Source organism: Populus euphratica, unplaced genomic scaffold (assembly GCF_000495115.2).
Source record: "Populus euphratica unplaced genomic scaffold, PopEup_1.0 scaffold74.1, whole genome shotgun sequence".
In the NCBI taxonomy this organism is placed as follows: domain Eukaryota; kingdom Viridiplantae; phylum Streptophyta; class Magnoliopsida; order Malpighiales; family Salicaceae; genus Populus; species Populus euphratica.
This window is the reverse complement of record NW_011499954.1, coordinates 206,997-227,388: the sequence shown is the minus strand read 5'-3', so window position 1 is coordinate 227,388 and position 20,392 is coordinate 206,997. Positions and strand designations below refer to the sequence as shown.

At 29.4% G+C, this 20,392-nt stretch overlaps 1 protein-coding gene across 2 annotated transcripts; it reads right to left on the bottom strand.

Annotated features, from left to right (window-relative positions):
* Positions 1 to 9,037: 9,037 nt before the first annotated feature.
* LOC105138209 (fasciclin-like arabinogalactan protein 17) lies at positions 9,038 to 12,260 on the bottom strand. 2 transcript variants are annotated; one of them, XM_011044248.1, is made up of 3 exons: positions 10,692 to 12,260; positions 9,499 to 9,633; positions 9,038 to 9,406 (listed from the first exon to the last, which is right to left on the bottom strand). In XM_011044248.1, exons 1-2 carry the CDS (start codon positions 12,016 to 12,018, stop codon positions 9,560 to 9,562), a joined length of 1,401 nt encoding a protein of 466 aa, XP_011042550.1. In that variant the 5' UTR covers positions 12,019 to 12,260; the 3' UTR covers positions 9,038 to 9,406; positions 9,499 to 9,559. The 2 variants fall into 2 exon arrangements, with proteins under 2 accessions (XP_011042550.1, XP_011042549.1); XM_011044247.1 differs by having other exon boundaries at positions 9,038 to 9,400; positions 10,692 to 12,259.
* Positions 12,261 to 20,392: the final 8,132 nt, after the last annotated feature.

Below are 20,392 nucleotides of genomic sequence, written 5' to 3'. Positions count from 1 at the left end.
TTTATTAAAATGTATTTATGTATAGGGGCTTAATTGCATAAAAAATAACTTTAGGGTATGTACCTATATATATATATATAATCTAATCCAATCTTATCTGTTATGTAATCGAGTTGATTTATCTTTGTATTGTTATGTTCAATTTATTATATTAAATTATCTACAACTCTAAAAGACCCCAGATTCTTTGGCACCTTACTATTCATAGCAGGTTAATATATTTGTTTAAATCATATAATAACAACTTTATATTGTAGCTTAGTTGGTTAGTTCAAGAGCTAGGAAAGGAAAAAAAAAATTTATGGAGACAAACAATATGTCATTTGTGTTTTTTATTTTTGCCTTGTTTGTTGCTAGTGTTTTTTTCATGTAAATATATTTAACATATAACAATTGTTTATTGTTGATGATCAATTTGTCAAAAATTATTAAGGAAAAAAAATCAACAATTAATAACCAAAGTGTAAAATAGAAAGAAAATTCATGGCCAGAATAGAGAGAGAGAGAAACACCAATAGCAAATAATTATTTAATGTTAAATATATTCACAAGAAACAAATTCATGGCCAGAATAGAGAGAGAGAGAGAGAAACACCAATAGCAGATAATTGTTTAATGTTAAATATATTTACAAGAAAAATATAGTACGAGCATGAAAAAGGTAAAAAATACTACTGAATTGTTATATTGTTTCAATAAAACTTTGTAGTATATTTTGTAATTGAAATTGTAATTTTGTAATTGAAATTGTAATTGTATATTGGTGTGGTAGGCATAATGTTTAGTGTGTTCTACCACCATCTTTTTTTAAAAAAATCTATATTTATACCTTACAGAATCATGATTAACAAGTAACCAATTAAGAATGTGTTTGGAATTGTGATAATAATTGTGGTTTAAAATATTTTTTATTTAAAAATATATTAAAATAATTTTTTTTAAATATCAGTATATCAAAATAATCTAAAACATGAAATAATTAATTTTTAATAAAAAAATTCAAAATTTAAAAAAACACAATACTAACCACGATACCAAACAAACTCTAAAACTTGCCAATACATTAACATCTATCTTTTTCAATCTAAAATTTATGCGTGAGAAAAAACTCTGTTATAATATCTTTAATAAGGATTAGTTATTTTCTCATGAGGGGATAGGGTTGTATAGTGCGGGTGTAAAACTAATTTCTTTTAGATGATTAACTAGGTGATTGTTTCGTGTTTTGCTACGGTCCAAAAAAAATAACAATTTCAAACTTAAGAAAATATTAAAGTGTTGCTAATATATTTTTTATTATAAATAAAATTTTGATTATGAACTTAACATTTAATGCATACAAATTAGTTTTTTTTTTCAAATATAAAGATAATATCTCCTATCAATTCAAGCTAACATGCCAACTTAAACTAAAATGTTAAACTCGAGACTCAAATTATGAACTTGACTGGACTTAATAACATTATTTTTCTAAGATAATCTTTTCTTTAATAATATGATTAAAAAAATATAATCTTAATATCAAGGACCAATACAATATAGAAAGGTTTTGTAAATTAATTATAAGAATTGCTTTCCAAATAAAAATCCATCACAATCTTAAAAGAAAATCTAAAGAATAATTAAAACAAAGTCTCAATATTTTATATATGATTAAATATTAAAAACATTGATAAATGAGATAAATTATATAAAAAAATTAAAAACATAAATTGTATGTTAATTGAATATTCATGATTTTTTCCCATTTAGACATATAATAATTAGAAAAACAATTTTTAATATTCCCATAAAAAACTATACTATTATTTGAGAAACATGACAAATTGACTAATAACTGTAATATAATATTAATTTTTTATTTAATGCATTTAAATCTACATCCAAAAAAATCAAAATAAAAAAGCCCTGGGCCTGACACCTAAAGCTAACATGTCGAGGGCCTGACACCTGTAGGCTAGTGAGGCTAAACCTAGATGAATGGCCTTCTATTATTTTTCTTTATATTAAAGGGTTGATAATATATTGTTTGTGTGTTGTCTACCTTTTCTATAACCAAATCATCACACAAGGATAATATATTGTTTGTGTGTTGTCTACCTCATCACACAAAATTAGTTTTTCAAGGTCAATCATAAGAGATTTTTCAAAGATTTAATGGCTAATACATCAAAATTGAAAGAACATGTAATTGATGGGGAAAAAGAGTCTGGATGAGTGAGAAAAAAAAGTTTTTATACCTAGGTTTAAGGCAATCGATGTTAGGAAATTAACAAGGGTTGGATAAATGACATGTGGTATGGTAATGGAGGGCAATTGGTGAGTATAATAGGAAAAAAAGGAATATTGTTGTGTAAAGAAATTGAATAAGTCCAACCTAAGAGATCTGGTCTAATTGGGCTGGAACCACCATTCAAAATGCAAACCTAGTTCAACTAATTATTTCAAGATGTTGTTTGCATTCAGAAAATAATAGATAATTTCAATTGTTAGGTTTTAATTTATGAGAGGTTCGACCAACCTCAAATTTAGTCACTAAATTTACCTTTCTTGTTTTTCAGTATAATTAAAAACATCAATTGAATAAAATTACAATTATCAATTTAGTCTTTATTTTCTTTAAATCTTCCATTACATCCCTTTTCCATGGTAGAAGAGATAAGAGTATCATAGTTAATTAAGACTATAGCTAGAATGAGGCAACAGCAGAAAGAGCAATAATAGAAAGTCCTAGAAATGATTATATAACTGCAACAAATGTCAATCAAAGTTGATCAACTTAATAAAACTCAAGGAAAATGAGTAATTAAATCTTCTTTAAACACATATGTTACTTTAGTAAATGAACATCATATGCAAGAAATGAAGTAGCCAGCTAAAAATCAGATTCAAATGAGACCCATCACACTTAATTTTCACTGGTTTGATGGTGAAGATCCAAAAGGATAGATTTATTAAGCCACTTATTTTTTTAGTTATCACAATACTCCACCACAACATTGATTATTTTTAGCAAGTTTCTAAATGAGAGGCAAGGTAATTGTTTAGTATTAAGAGATGGAGAAAATTGATTTAGTAACTAGTTAGGAATCATTTGTTAAAGATATTTAAATTCATTTCATAAATCCGATCTATTATGGCTCAATGAAAGTATTGATCAGTTTGAAACAAAACTTAATAGTTGAAGAATACAAACTCCATTGGAGTTATTATCAAATTGAGTTAGAGGCTTGTCTGATACTTATAAGTCAAGTTGTTTCATTTGATGGCTTAACGAGGAAGTTTGTACTGGCATCAAAATATTTAATCCTCCTAACTTAGTTGAGGCTTATGGGCTTGCACAAATACAAAAGAAAAACCTAAAGGTCTAACTTTGATATTAAAAACCAATTAGCAGCATCATTTCAGGAAAATTAAATCCAACAAATCCATGCCAAGAGTTTGGTTCATGGTTATCCATTCAAAGATTAACACCTACACAAATAAAATAAAAAATGAGAGAAAGGTTTATATTTTAAATGTAACTGGAGTTAGGAGTTAGGTCATAAGTGTGAGAGTCTAAAGTATTTTTAATAGAAAAGGTTGAGGAAGATGAGCTACTTAATATGGAAGACCTAATTGATTTATCTAATCTATTAGAGGAAAATAAAGAGGTCAAAATCTTTATAAATGTCATGTTAGGAAATCCTAGTGTTAAAACCATAAGGATACAACTAATGATTAATAATCAAGTGATGATGGCATTAATAGATACATGTAATACACATGATTTCACACACCATAAGGTGGCTTAAAGGACAAAGATAAATATCAAAGAAAATTCACTCATTAGGGTGAAAATTATTGGTGGAATTAAAAAAATTTGCAAAAAAATATATATTCAAATATAAAATTTAAGGCCCAAGGACACAAATTCATAACTCAAGCTTTCTAAATCCAGTTGAGCAACTGTGACATGGTTTTAGACATTCTATGGTTTAAGAAGTTAGATTTTATTTTATAGGATTTCAATAGATTCACTAAGAAGTTTCATTACCAAAAAGCCATAATTTTATAACAGGCCTAAAAGTTCAAGAGTGCATAATGGACAGGAGGCTTAGGTTCTTAAAGAAGTTAAAGAAGGCTGATGTTACAAATTTGAGTATAGGAGATTGAAGTTTTAAAGAACAACAAACTATCAAATCTTGTTCAGAACTTATTAAAGGAATATTAAGAAGTATTTTTTAAACCCAAATAGCTTCCTTCTAAAATATCTAAATATTGCACAATCACACTAAAAGAATAGGTTTTTCCTATAAATAGAAGGTCTTATCAGTATCCATATTATAAAAAAATAGTATTGAGAAAATAATAAAGAAGTTGCTACAATGAATGGCTATATGGCCTAGTGTAAGTCCCTTTTCTTGTCCAGTTTTGTTACTCAGAAAAGATGATAGATCAAGGCATATATGTATTGATTATTAGACATTAAATAAATAAACAATTAAATATAAGTTCCTTATTTTATTTTTTGAGAAACTATTAGATGAATTGCATGGGTCTAATTATTTCTCTAAATAGGATCTAAAGTTAGGGTTCCACTAGATTCGGATGTATTAAAAAGATATCTCTAAAATTATCTTCAAGCCTCATAAAAGATATTTTAAGTTTTTGGTGATGCCTTACAGACTCACAAATGCCTTCATATACTTTTCAAAGCATCATGAAAAAGGCATTCCAAACCTACCTTGGGCATTTTGTTTTGGTATTTTTTATGACATATTGATTTATAGTAAATTAAAGAAAGAACATTTGGCCCACATGAAGTCAATCTTAACCTTATTAGCCTAATACAAATTCTATATCAAAATGTATAAGTGCAATTTTTTTAATGAAAAAATTGAATATTTGGACCACATTATTTTTAGAGATAGGGTACGGGTTGATCCTAAAAAAATTAAAGTTGTGCTTAATTAGTCAAAACTTGGTAACTTCAAAGCTTTAAGGGGATTTTTTGTGGCTTACTAGGTATGACAATACGTTTATTAAATGTTATGGCGTTATGGCTAGCAATTTAACCAAATTGCTTAAAAAAAGGCTTTTCGATTAGGATCAATAAGTAGAGAAGATATTCAATTAGTTAAAATATATTATCATCCATCCACCTACTCTATTACTTCATTTCTCAAAGTATTTCATAGTAAAGTACAATGCATTTAGAGTTTAGGGAGGAATAATTTTCATGCAAGAGGGCAAACCTTTATTTTTTATTTATTTAATTATGAGCTTGAAAGGCAAGGAACTAGATTTGTCAACCTATGAAGAGAAGTTATTGGATATCGTGATAAGAATACAAAAATGAAGGCCTTACTTATTAAGTCGAGCATTCAAAATCAAAATAGACCAAAAAAGCCTAAAGTATATGTTATAACAAAAAATTAGCACATCAATACAGAAAAAGTGGATATCTATACTTTTAGGTTATGATTTTATAATATAAATAAAATGGGCAAAGATGACTTAGTAAATGATGCACTTTCAAAAAAAAAAAAAACAAAGAAACAACTAGTAATGAGTTATAGGCTCTCACATTAATTAAAAGAAAGTTACTCTACTAATTCTAAGGTACAAATAGTTCTTAGACAAATAAAAAAAGATACCTTGCAATGACACATGTTTCAATTACAATGAGAAGTATTGTTATATAAGGGAATGATTTTTTTGGTAAGGAATGTCCCCTTAACCTACATATCATAAAGTATCTTAATGACAGCCTTTCAGGTGACCACTCAGATTTTAAAATATCATTTAAAGAGTTTACAATGATTTCTTTTAGGTGGCTATAAAGATTAATGTAAAAAAATACATTAGAAAATATAAAGTGTGTCAAATGGTAAAATTAAAGCACATTAGACCCTTTGAACTACTTCAGCCTCTATCAATTCTATATAAGTCATGAAACTTCATTTCTATGGATTTTATAAAAGGATTAAATCCTTCAGACAGATATATAATTATTTTTATGGCGGTTGATCGACTAACAAAATATGTTCATTCCATAACCCTGACTTATCCCTACATGACAAATAAAATAGCATAAATGTTTTCACAACAAGTTATGATGTTACATGGTTTCCAACTAATATTATGAAAGATAAGGATCTTGTGTTTACCAATAGGTTTTGAAAAGAACTATTTTTTTTATCCAAGAAGTGGACTCGTTAATGTTAACAACTTACCATCTACAAATTAATGAACAAACATAAATAGTTAAAAGGACAATGTAAAACTATCAAAGATGTTTTGTAGGAAAAAAACCTTATAAGCTAGTTTTGGTGATTAACTATGGTAGAATTTTGGTACAAAACTAACTATCATAAGTCGTTACAAACCATACCATTTAAGGTATTATATAGGTACAATCCACATAGCCTTATCTGTTATATCTTAAGTCTCGTAAAAAAATCAAGCAATTAAATAACATTTAAAAGATAGATCCAACATTATCAAAACAATCAAAAAAAAATTAAACAAAACCCAATAAAAACAAAAGAGACATAGATTATAAGCAAAAAGATCTTGAATTCAAAGAAGGAGAGTGGGCTTACTGAAACTCCAATCTTATCATCAGTTGAGTATACTACAATAGAGAAACAACAAATTTGTTTACATGTATTATAGACCTATTCATATATATATATATATATAAATTAGATGAATAGCTTGCTATTTACAATAGCTAAAATGAGTGAAAGTTCATCCCACTTTCTATATTTCATATCTCAAGAAGAGAGTCAATCCAACAGATAAAATAGTAGCTAAATTAAAATATTTTAGAAAGGCCTTCCACAACCAAAACTAACAGAAGTTATGGGAAAACGAGAAAAGGTAACCAGAAGAGGAAGTAACTAGAATAGAAAGTAAGAGAGAATGCAATTTATGCTTCCATGAATAGAACACTGAAGATGCTAAGTTGGTTATAGAAAATTGGATTAGGAAACAATTCCTCACCTTATGGACAAAAGGCTAAACAGAGGGAGGTAATGTAACCATTATTATACAATATCAGTTTTTCAAGGTTAATGAGAAGAGATTCTTTGAAGATTTAATGGCTCATATAAGGAAGTTGAAAGATTATGCAGTTGAAGGAGAAAAGAAGTCTAAAGAAGTGAGAAAAGAAGGTTCTTATACCTAGGTTTAAGACAATCAACGGTGGAAAATCAATAATTATTGGATAAGAAACGTGTGGTATGGTAATGAAGACAGTTAGCAAGTATAACAGGAAATGAAAGAAGAAATATTGTTGTTTAAAGAAATTAAATAGATCTAACTTGAGAAATTTAGTCCAGTTAGGCTGCAATCACTATTCAAAATTTAAACTCAGTTTAGCTAATTATTTACAAAAATTGTTTGCATTCAATAAAAATAGAAATAGAAGAATTTCAATTATTAAGATTTAATTCTTAGGAGGCCTCACCAACCTTAGATTTGGTGATAAAATTTACTTTTTCTTGTGTTTCAGTCTTTTCAGTATAATTAGAAGTTTCAATTCAATATAATTATAATTATTAATTCAATCCCTATTATCTTTAAATCTTCTATTATATCATTATTCTTATTTTCTTAACCACTTAAAAATAATTAGACTTCTTATACCTTTTTCTTAATAAAATAACACGTTGTTTACAAGTTTAAATTCTAATTACCTAAGGGTGGCTAGAAAATCAAGCTAAGATACTTTTGAGTTTGAAAATCTTTTAAAAAAATCTATTTTGACACAGAACTCTAAGGAAACACCTAAAAAAACTCAATAAGTTAATATCTCAACTCAAAACACTCCTAAATTGATTCAAAGACAAAACTCATGTCGTTGAATAAAATTATTTTACACCAAGTTTGTCTATTGTTGTTGTTTAAATCGTGACAATCAACAACCTCCTTTATCTAAGGCTATTTTTTGATGAATTTATTTCTCCTCCCTCAAATTCATGAATTTACAAATAATTAAAATGAATTTTTGTATCAAAATAAAAATAATCACAAATTTATGGTATATTTTTTGTGTTTTTATATTATAATCATTTGTCTTTTAATTTAATATTTATATTCTAATTTCAAATATAATATCATGTAATTAGGTTGTGGAAAGATTCAATTAAAAAAAAAAAAAACATTGTTTATATGAATTGTCGTCCCCTACTGTTTTGGTGATTACAATATAATTTTCATCCGCATTGTAAAATAATAAGTTTTGGTGATTACAATATAATTTTCATCCACATTGTAAAATAATAAATTTGATTTTTATTTTCTAGTTCAACCGCCATCGCTGCTCAGCCATCAATAAGGGCTTGGTTAAAAGAGGGTGGGGGGAGCCTCCTCCAGTCAAACCCTATAAGATTCCAATGGTGCCACGTAAGGAAACAGCTTTCTACTGATAGCTAATTAATCTACGCTAAAAAAAATAAAAAATAAATAGATGCCTCGGGAATGGAATATCTTTCATTAGCTGGATCCAGCAAGATGCCTTGGTGTCATGCAGTAGTGTAGTCTAGCTTGCCCTGTTTTGGTTTTTTTGGCATTTGTCTCGATCTTACATCTTAGGTGAAGTGGAGCTTGCTTCTAATTAATGAAGTCAACAGCAATCCTGAGGCCCCGTATGTATTCGTTCTTGATTTCTAGGCAATCGAGTTGTAGATGCTTAAAAAAATATTAACATCAAGAGCTTGATTAACAAAAAGATTAACTTCGATCAGAAAATTAAACCATTTATTGACAATGACAGGGTTTACTCCTCTCTTTTTTGCCTCTCTCATGGCAACAGAAGATGCCAACCCGAAGAACCCCCCCTGTTATGCCGTATTAGGGCGTCTTCGGTAGTGCAGTCAAATTATTATTTATATGTATGTTAAATTGTTTTGATATATAAATGTAAAAACCTAATATTTTAATATATTTAAGAAAAGAAAACATAATGCAACATCTACTATTACGCTCCAAACAAGCGTGAAACAAGAGCTGCTGCAGCATTATTCATGCAACCACCACCACCTCACCGTCACCGCAATTAACATTTTATTTATCAAACAAAATCTCGAGAACAAAAACAGGTCTTCTTCCCCAAACTACAATAATTGGAAAGTTTCAAGTTGATTCACGAGCGGTGGATCATATGCGGGCAAAAAGAGGACAGCCCATTATAAAAAACAAAAATGACAAAAAATGAGAGAGAGAGAGAGAGAGAGAGGGTAGCTTTCCAAGTTTGTTCATACATGAAAAATAATTAAAAAATGGTGTGTAATTACAGTATTTATAACAAAACACCAACAAACTCTGTTATGGGTGGTGGGATTTATTCAGAGGAAATCACACAGTGCAATCTCATCTCTCCCATTGTGTTTGTATTTCACAAAGGCCTTTCCTGCAATTACATGATGATGAAGAAAAAATGTTAGCCAAAGAAAAAACCATTTAAACAAGATTTTACAGATTAATGCTTGGCCAAGTGTAGTGATTTACCTTTTCTCTATTGTTTTCATGGTTCCATTTTCACTCTCTTTGAGAATTTAGCTGTGTATGTTCATTGGCATGTGGTGAAATGCGAATCCTGCCCAAGACTTCCGAGCATTCTACAAGCTACTTCCATTAACTTACCTGTGGACGCAAATCAACAATAAAAAATGTCAGGTAAACTCTAGCTGGTGTATCAACATCACATGAACAGTTAATTTCATAAACTAAGGCTTAAGTTCTAGATTAAACAATGTCTCAGCTAATAAAGGGGCCGTGAGGACAGGACAAGTCATGCCAGCTGAGTTATAAAGGGATGGCACTTAATTATGGACAAGCTGTTGTTGCCATCTTAGTCGTGGTGGGGTCTAATAATGTGGTTCACAGCTAGGAAACCCTGGATTTTGTCAGCTTTTCAATCTTGGCGTGGGCTTCAAACACTTGGATTCGTCGGTGGCAAGGGCCGTGAGATCCCTGGGACTAGTTGTTTGCCAAATTATCAGTAACCCTAGTTTTATGCATCTAAACTCCTTTTGCAGTCGTGGTAATTGACTTTTAAAACCCATCTTCATCTTCATTCTGCACTGTTTCATCAAGCTTCTGCTATCCAGGCAGAAGACTATTCCAATGGCGATCCTCTAACAGGTCCACATTGGATCTCCATCGTTGGAACTTGATGCGAATTGGCAGCCTACTTCCATGGCCCAATTCCCTCCCTTCGCCAACAAAAAAAGGTTGGGAAAGAGTGAACCTGACGGCACTATAATGCACAAAGAATCAAAAACAAGATCATATAACCCTCCACTCAGTAAACATCCAATTCCTTCCACAGCAATATGGACTCATCACTGCTTTGACGTCCAAGCTATCTCCTGTTCTTGCATATGCTCAACTATTACGCAAAGTCATCAAACGCTAAAGAGACCACAACAGCTGTGTCTGCCCGTCATCGACACCAATTATTACCACACATACCGAAACTTTTGGCAAGAGTACGATCCGATTCCCCATAGAATTTCACCTCACCACCCATAACATGACCTAATTCCTCCCTAACTCCCCATACAGAAAAAGGAAAGCGTATCCATGATCTAAATTAGGACTAAAAAGTCACTAACTATGCTGAACTAAACTTATCAATAAAATTAAGACCAAGACAAGCAATTAAAACAAAAAAATGACCGAAAATAACAAAAACATACCTCTTCTTGGCGTGGTAGTGGCAACCTTAACAGAGCTAACGGATTTCTTAACAGAAGTACTTTCTTTCTCAACTTCAGGAAACAAAACCCCATCAACCCCTTGAACTGAAATCCTACCAGCTGTATAGATGTCCGGGTCAAACAAATAGGCCGACCCATCACCCGACCCGAACTTAACCGACCCGTCAGCTTCTTGAGCCACAACTTTATGTGGCAACCTCAGTGTATCATACCCAATTTTCCCAAACCTCCTAACAGCATTATACATGCTCTCTTCAGTTTGGTACTCGGGAATTATGTGGTAATAGATTATCTGCTCTGGTGCCCCTGGCTCGCTCAACTGGTCTGTTGTTAGCTTAGCCATGGCTTCGTCATTCGGTGCCAAAACTGTCAGCACGTAACCTTCAGATACCAGCCTGCCCATTTCAGTGGCTAATGAGGTTAAGTTCACTAAAATATCAGCCATCTCATTGTAGCCACCATAGTGTAGTAACGTCTGTATGAAGTCTTTGACTTGGCTTTCTCCATCGAAATGGTGGTGAGGCCCGCCGGGTCCTGGAGCTGGTGCGGGAGCCAGTGATGGCCCAGGAGACATGGCATCATAAACGGGCAAAGCCGGTGGTGACCCGGCCCGAACTGGTGGTTCGGGTTTTTTCAATCTATGGGTTCTGGGGTCAACTTCCGGTGCTCCTTCTGGCAAAACAGCTGATATGGATCTCAGATTTCTTCTCCTGTTGAAGTCTTCCTGTACTGATTGTGGAACTAGGAGGCGTTCAATACCGTGGATTACTCCATCGGGACGGGTCACATCATCCGGTCGGGTCAACACGGCGGCTCCGACAAGCTTTTTGCCCGAATTCTTGGTGATTAAGTGCAGATGGTCGTTGCAGAGAGTGGTGTGCCTGGTGGGGTTTGATTTATGACCCGGCCAGTCATTGGATCCGACCCGTTGGGGGATAATGTGGAACAACAAAAGGGTTTGGAGAGATTTGAGATTACCGGGTTCAAGTAAAAACCGTTTGAATTCGGGGTCAAGTTGACGCTCTAAAGCTTCATTTTTTGGTGCAAAGATGGTGATGTTGTGTTTGCCAACAGCTTCTTCAAGGGTTTGCAGAAGGAGAGCCTTCTCAACGAGCTCAGCTAACTCAGTGTAATGCGAGTCAAGGAGGGCAACAAGAACCGAGTTGGAGTTTATCATCTGACCCGTAACCGTACTATTGCCAGTTCTATTCTGATGGGGCAATGCAGAAATGGAGGCAACGGAAAAACAAAGAAGAGTAAAGAGAAGAATGGTTTTCTCGGAGACACCATAGATGTGAGAATCCATGGTGCTCAAAGACAGACTGGAACTTGGAATTGAGAAGGGTGAGAAATTTGTAGTTTTCTTTGAATTCTGGCTAAATGGGTGCGTGTTGAGTAGTGCACTATTGAGGGGTGCTTGCTCTGGGTTCGTGGAGGGTAGCGGAAGGATGGTTTGGTTGGCCTTTAGAGGCTGGGGGTGGGTTTTGCTTAGAGAAGAGACACGCAGGCGGAGGAAGACTTCTACCTTTGGCAGTAATGGACACTTTTATTTGAGGTTGTGAAAGGTTAGGACAGGCACAGGCTGGCTGTGGGGTTCACACGGAAGACGACGGCTTCACATTACACTAACTACACAGGCAAGCTAGCTAGCTCGCACATGTCATGAGCCGCACGCGGTTTTTGTGAACCCGAGAACTCTTTTCTTCGAATTCTTCCAGGTTTAAGCCACGCCACCAGGATAGTTTTGTTTTCTTAGTTTGACCGGTAACCTTTCTACTAATTTTGTCGTGATGTTTATTTATCCTTTTCCATCTCTTTTATGATTATTTTCATCTCCAGTAACATTTGAATTCTATGTCTTATTAAGTTATTATCATTTTTAGGCTATTAATGTATATTTATAAGAGATTATATAAAATAAAAATATTTTTTTCTCTTAATCTCTATTGGTTTTATTTATTTTATCATAACTCATTTTTAAATTATTCTTTAAATTCATCTTCTTTTTAGAATCAAAAAATAAAATAAAGATTGATATTTTAACAAAAACAAGTTGGGAGATTTCACATATAAAAAAATCAAAATGTAATTTTAGATTAAATTGAGAGTTTAATTGTATGTTATTTTATTAAAAAAAATAGAGAAATAACATAAATTCAAGCTCAAGTTATATAATTATTGAATAAATCTGAATAAAAGTTAAAATTAAAAATATAATTATAATTTTGAGAGGATTTTCTTCAGAATTAGGAAACAACAAAGAACAAGAATTTTATATGAATTATGAGTTATGGTAAAATAACATTAATCACCATACGCAGCTAAAATCTCTCTTTTTCTAACCAGAGAGGGACAGCTCGTCGTGAATCATATACATACAAATGGCAAGAAGCAGAATCTTATAATCTCTCTACAGATTTAATAATTCCCGTCATCATTTGGAAAAAGAAAACAAAACTCGTTAAACTAATCAGTTTTTATTTTCTAAATCTTAATTTTCTTTTACTTTTGCTCTCAAGATATCCTCTAGTCCACTCTAGTGTATTAAATTATTTCTCTTTCTAGCCAAATTTTGGACATTCAAACTACTAAATTCACTACAAACCAATTAAATTTTAAATACTAATTTAGTTTTTCTTCATAAAAAAATAGTATTTGAAGGATATATTATCAATACAATTAGGTGGTGTTTTGTTCATAGTTTTAAAACCTGGCCCGACAGGTCGACCCAAGACCTGGGGCTAAAACCGGGCCGGATTTATGAAAAAATAATTATAGTTAAAAACTCGGTTGACATGATAAGTTGACCTGGTAAAAACTGATCAAAAAACTCGATTGTAATTCATTGATTTTTTTATCAAAACGACATTGTTTTGATTTATAAAAAAAAAAAAAAAGGTTGACCCAGGTGACCAAGTCAAAACCTATGGCCCAAGCCTTGGGCCGGGTTGACCACCGGGTCGGATTTAAAAATGCTAATTTTGTTTGTCCCAAACCAAAAAAACAAAAATAATAAAAACAGAGGAGACAAGATAAAAAAAGACACATAACTGTGTTTAACAATGATGTACAAGATAAAATGATTGTCTATGTATTTTGTTTGGTTATAATAAATAAAATAAAATAAAATATGAAAAAAATCTATTTTATTTTTAATATGTGTTATTATCAATATACCAATATACTAGTTTATATCGAGTGTTGAAATTAATAATATTATAATAATCATAGTCATAAAACACAAATTGACTTGAAACCTGAACTGATTCGAGTTTGAGAAAAAATAAATGAAAGATTAACTCGACTTGACTCGATTAAAAACCCAAGTCAACCCGTGATAAAACATAAGTCAAAACCTTGACTTAAAAAAAAATGATTAAGACAAGGTTACTTTAATTATTTTTTTTTTAAATTGAATCAATCGGATTAACCATCTCAACCTGTGACTTGAACCTTATCTCAAATCGACTTTTGAATTATATTTTAAAACTACAATAATAATTATTTTTATGCATGTGTTTACTCGAGTTAACTCATGTTGATCCTTTCAATATGTGACCTAGGTCTTGCCTCGATCGACCTTCGAGTCGAGTTTTAAAATTATAAAAATAATAATTTTTATCCTTATATTGATCTAGGTTAACTCAAGTTAAGCCTCTTGGTTCCTGACCCAAACCTTACCATAGGTTGACTATCAAATTAAATTTTAAAACTATAATAATAACTACATTTATTTTATTTTGATCTAGCTTAACTCGAGTTGACCTTCTTGACACATAATTGAGGCTTTACCTTAGATTGACTCTCAAGTATAATTTTAAAACTTTGATAATAACTATTTGTGTCTTTACATTAACTCTGGTCAACGGTCAACCCCGCTCGTGACCTGACCTTGCCCTAAGTCGACCCTTGAATTATATTTTAAAACTACAATAGTAACCATTTTTATTCTTACATGGCAATCTGACCCTTAACTAGTGACCCAAGTTTTGTTCCAAATCAATTTTTCGAGTTGAGTTTTAAAACTGTGATAATAATCATTTTTATCTTTCCATATCTTAGATGGATAATTTCAGAATTGAGAGTTTTTTACATGGATATTTTAAGAATAATAAAAAATAGTGTCTTTATCTCACTGTTCCAGAGTAACTTTCGAGTTGAGTTTTAAAGCTGTAATAATAATTATTTTTATCTTTCTATGTCTTAAGTGAATAATTTTAGAATTGAGAGTTTTTTACAGGGATATTTTAGGAATAATAAAAAATATTGTCTTTGTCTCACTCCAAAATTGTTTCAAAAATAGATTTATTTTTATAATATGGGTTGCAATATTTACTCACACTCTTTTGTTTTAATTTTTTTTTGTCACTTAACTTTTTTATTATTAATTTAATTATTTTTATATTAAGTTGATTTGAGATTAGATTTGATATTTTTTTTGGTTGGTTTTATATCATGATGTTAAAAATATATTTAATGTTTAATTTAATAAAATAAAAATTAATTTTATTAACTCAAACCAATTAAAACTTTAGAGACCCGATTTCAAAATAAAAAACTATTTAGCCTCCTTTTATTTTCTAAAAAAATAGCATCTTTATTTCAGTTTTCTCACTCAAACTTGATTGGAATTAATATATTTTTTAATTCTTAATTTATTTTATTGAATAAGTATATAAACTTTTTAATTTACAATTAAATTTTTTTTTAATGACAGAAAAATATTAACAGCCCTCGTATATTTTTTAGACATTGAAAGAAGTACATGAATCAAACTAGTATGTATATTAAAAAAGGATAAGTTTGGAACAAGACTAGAAAAAAAAAATTATTGTTAAATTGATTTTGAGATAAAAATTCATTAACTATGATAAGGAAATTCCAAAGAATTAGCTCAATTTGTCCTTGTAATCCACGCCTAGTTGTTAAAAGACTTTTTCCAAGCTAACTGCTTGTAATTTGTCTCTAAGTATATAATCATTTTATAATTTATCCTTATATAGTATATTCTCATCTATGGTAATGAAAATATCCTCACATGGGTAATTCAAACCTAATAAAATTTAATAAAAAAATAACTAAGAAAAAAATTAATTTCAATATAATATGGTAATTTTTTTCAAATATGTTTTTTAATAAATTAGCTGGAGATTCATAAATAAGGATATTTAATTCAATTTACATTAAAGTATAGTCTATAAAGATATATTAAAGAATGAAGTAAAGCATGCGAATAAATTAAGAACCATTAAATTTATATAAACAGATTTCAAATTGAGTTAAAATATAATAATAAATTAAACTTGTTTATTAAAATGGGTATTTTTATTTATCAGTATTATTAAAAAAATATTGGCAAAACAATAACGATAGTGTAGTAAGAGTTTATGGATTTAAAATGGGTATTTGTTTTTAATCTCTTATTTTGTATTGTAATTTATGGAATTTATTTTACAATTCTTTTTGAAATATAATTTTTTTTAATTAGTGACAACTTTCAGTCTTATGTTATTTTAAAAAAAAGTGTTATTTCACAAAATGTTTTTCTTAAACACTACTAATTTTATTAAAAAATCTTCAAAAATTCTAACACCACACGAGAGACGAATGTGGTCATAAAATGAAAAATGAAAAAAATGAAATAAGTAACATGTGATTGCGGGGATTCACGAGGCGAGAGAATCTGAGCAATTCACGTGCGTAGTTACGACAGTAGAAGTAAGGTTAAAAGCAAAGTGTCGGTGACCCTGTCTGGTCATGAGTTCATGCCATCATTTCTACGCCAAGCTTTCTCTCTCCACACCTCTACGCGCGCTTCCATGCGTGAGCGTAGTCTCTGGACACTGCGACGGCTCGCCTGCTGGCAGATTGCACGTCACTCTCAGCTGACTTCTTCACATGTCTACTTCCCGTTTTGTTTTTCTCTGCTAAAATTCTCATCTTTTGATTCTTCGCAGCCCTTTTTTGTTCCTCATCTTATTTATTATTTATTTATTTTTATTAAAACGAGTATTTGAATTAATATATATATATATATATATATATTTGAATTAATTTTATAAATTTTAAAATTAATAATCAAATTTTTAGTAGTTATTATATTAACGACCACAGCTCAGGAACCTATTTTTTTATTAATAGAAATATTTAAATTATACTAACCTCATATATTTTAAAATTAATAAGTATGTAATTTTTTAATAAATTTAAAAGAACTCGAAGGTAGCTAGCCCTAGTTGTCAAAGAACCTATTTTTTATTTTTATTTTAAATTAACGTAAGTATTTACACCAGTTTACACGTACCATAACTAATGACCATCATATAAGCAATCAAGAACTCGAACTTGAGATCACAAAAAAACAAACTCCTTGATTTAAATTTTTATCACTTGTCCATTAACTAATTAACAACCTATTCTTGATATCATGCTAAGTGCTGGAGTCTATGGCTCCCTTGATTTTTGGGAATGGGTCGTGGTATGAATCTCACATTCATTTAATCTGAGAAAATTCTGCATCGTTATTCAACCACCCTGGAGAGGTTGATTGCAGGAATTATGGGCAAGCATGCCTTTTCTAGAAAATACAAGCCATCTATTTGTATCTACAGTGCTGTTCGTTTCATTCGAGTGGCCACGAAACAAAATGAAGCAGAAATAGCTCACAGGGAGCATCGAGCAAAAATAATATTTGGGGGGTGTCAAAAGTTGATTAGTATTTCTCTCAGTAGTCTCATTTTATTGTGACAAAGTGTGTGTGTATATTTATATATATTTATGTAACTGATGTCTTGATTGTAAATTGTAATATTAATTAAAATTTTGTTATGGTTCTTCACTTTGATATTAATTTAAATATCACAACAGTTGTGAAATATAATATCATTTAAATATTATTTTTTAAAATCATTACAAAGTAAAATCATGCTATATTATTGAATTTTTTTCAAATAATATTATTATGTTAAAATTTTAATTTTATTGTGTTTTTTTTTAAAAGAAAAAACCTTATTTTTTGGATGTTTGAGATTGTGATCCAAAGTATCTTTGGAATAGTTTTTTGTTTATAAATATATTAAAATAATTATTTTTTTATTTTTTATTTTTGACATCAATATATTAAAACTATTAAAAATTACTAAAACATATCAGTTTAATTTTTTTAAACAAAAAATATTTTTAAAAAGCATATAAAAATAGAAATAGAAATTGTGCCAAACACCATATTTGTTTAATATAATCAAATTTTAGCACCTTTTTGCATAGTTATTTAACCTAACCTAACCTGATGAATTGAGCTGGAATCTTATCAAATTGGTGACTAGATCGCTTCGGGTTTATTAAAAAATCAGTCGATGCAACAACTAGGCAAAAGCCGGTCAATTCATGACCCGAGTGAACCTAGACGAGACCTTTGTTTTCCAAATGTGGTTTTTCTCTTATAATTTTTTTATTCAGTTGGTTATAAACACATTTTAAAGTTCACTATATAAATATTAGAAAAATATTTTATTTTTTTAATATAAAATTTAAAACTTTGTCATATATATATTCTATGTTCATAATAAAAAAGTTATATTTTTTTAATATGAATTAAAAAATCTTTTGGTTTAAATACTTCAACTTAAAAAAATAATATAGTATCTTTTTATGTAAGATTTGAAACCCTTTAATATATATACTCTCTATTCCTAAAGAAAAAAGTTATTTTTTTAATGTGAGATTTGAAACCCTTTAATATATATACTTTATGTCTACAAGAAAAAAAATTATATTTTTTTAATATGAAATTTAAAACCCTTTAATATACATACTCTATATCTTTAAGAAAAAAATTATTTTCTCATTGTAGAATTTGAAGCTTGTTTTTATGTATAGTCTATCTTCACAAGAAAAAAGCTATATTTTTTGAATATATGATAAAAAAATTTTTAATTTAAATACTCCAACTTAAAAGGATAACATAATATTTCTTGAATGTGACATTTGAAGTCATTTAATATATATATATATTCTATATTCACAAGAAAAATACTATTTTTTCAATGTGGGATTTAAAGTCCTTTATTATACATACTCTATGTTTACAATAAAAATTATATTTTTTCAATATGGAATACAATTTGTTTATTTAAATACTTTAACTTAAAAAGATAACATAATATCTTTTCAATATGGGAGAAAAAAATTTAAAATATTATTTTAAACTTCATTATTTACAATATTTATAGCATATATTCACATGAATTTTTTTTTAATTTTTTTATATGAAATATTACATCTTTAAATATTTTTTAATTTTTCTAGGTTGATCCATAAAACCAGAAACGTGATCCCTTGACCAAGTCTTTTTAATTTTTCTAGGTTGATTCATAAAACCAGAAACGTGATCCCTTGACCAAGTCAATATTGAGGTTAAGTTTGATAACTATACATTTTTGCAACCAATGATGATCAATAAAAATTGAAATCTCTAAGCCTTTTCCTTCAATTCATGTGGGAATCTACTAAATCATAAAATCATTTATATGTTATATGAAATAATTCTCTATTAGAATTAAATTCAATTATAGTATTTAATTTAAATTTAATTGTTAAATAAGTTGAGTTCACATATTTAAAAAATATAAAATTCATTTTATTTTTTATATTACCATCATTGCCTTCATTTTATTTCTTCAAAGGTTTTCTTAAAAAAAAGGCTAGATGTGTATTCTAAAAAAAACTAGTTTTAATATTAAATTTATCCACTTTATAATTGTAATTAAGAAGGGTTCATCTTTGATTTATTTTTGTAAATTTTTTAAAGAATGAATTTTATTTGAAATTCAAATCATAACACTTAAAAAAATTTCAAATATGAGATTTTATTAAAATATCTGAATTAAATTCAACTTTAAAAATTTCAAATATGTTGCTAGCGACATGAAATTAAAACCAGATCTAACTATCATGAGTAAAACACAAATTATGTTAAAAATGATAATGAATTATTTAGAAAAAATCGATTAAATTTGTTATATGAATACTTATTACTAAACCATCACATTAATAGGCACCAAATAAATTTTAAATCAAAGTCTAGTATATGTTAATCCAACACTATATAATTTTTTTTTAATTGTAGGTGTTTGAGTCAATTTACGTGCATATCGACTAATTCCTTGAAATTCTAAAATTAAAAACCATATAGGTTTTCAGTAACTCTAAGGCTTGTAGCACTCAACTTAATAATTTTTAAAAAATAAATAACACCAATTACATTACACCTAACACTGTATATATATTTTTTTTCATTATATTGATTGTATTAGTAGTGAGAGCAGTGAAAATTACATAAAACTTCCATGGAACTATAATAATCAAGCATAAATCGTTGGCTTCCATGGTGATTTGCTGGCTGATGATCAATTTATTTGTATATTTCGCATCAAATTGAAGCTCACATTGCCATTCACATATCATGCTATATGCAACAACATGGAATTATTCTATTCTATGTAAAGATTCATGCATGTAGGGAAACTTTGAGCAGGTGCTGCGTGATGAAAGTCCAATTTAATCCAATGAGAACATTCTTGGAAAGCTCGAAAACAAATATATTATTACATATATTTATTTATTTATTTATTTTAAAATCCATAGTTAAAAAAGTTGAAGGGCCCCAAGTCATCGGATTC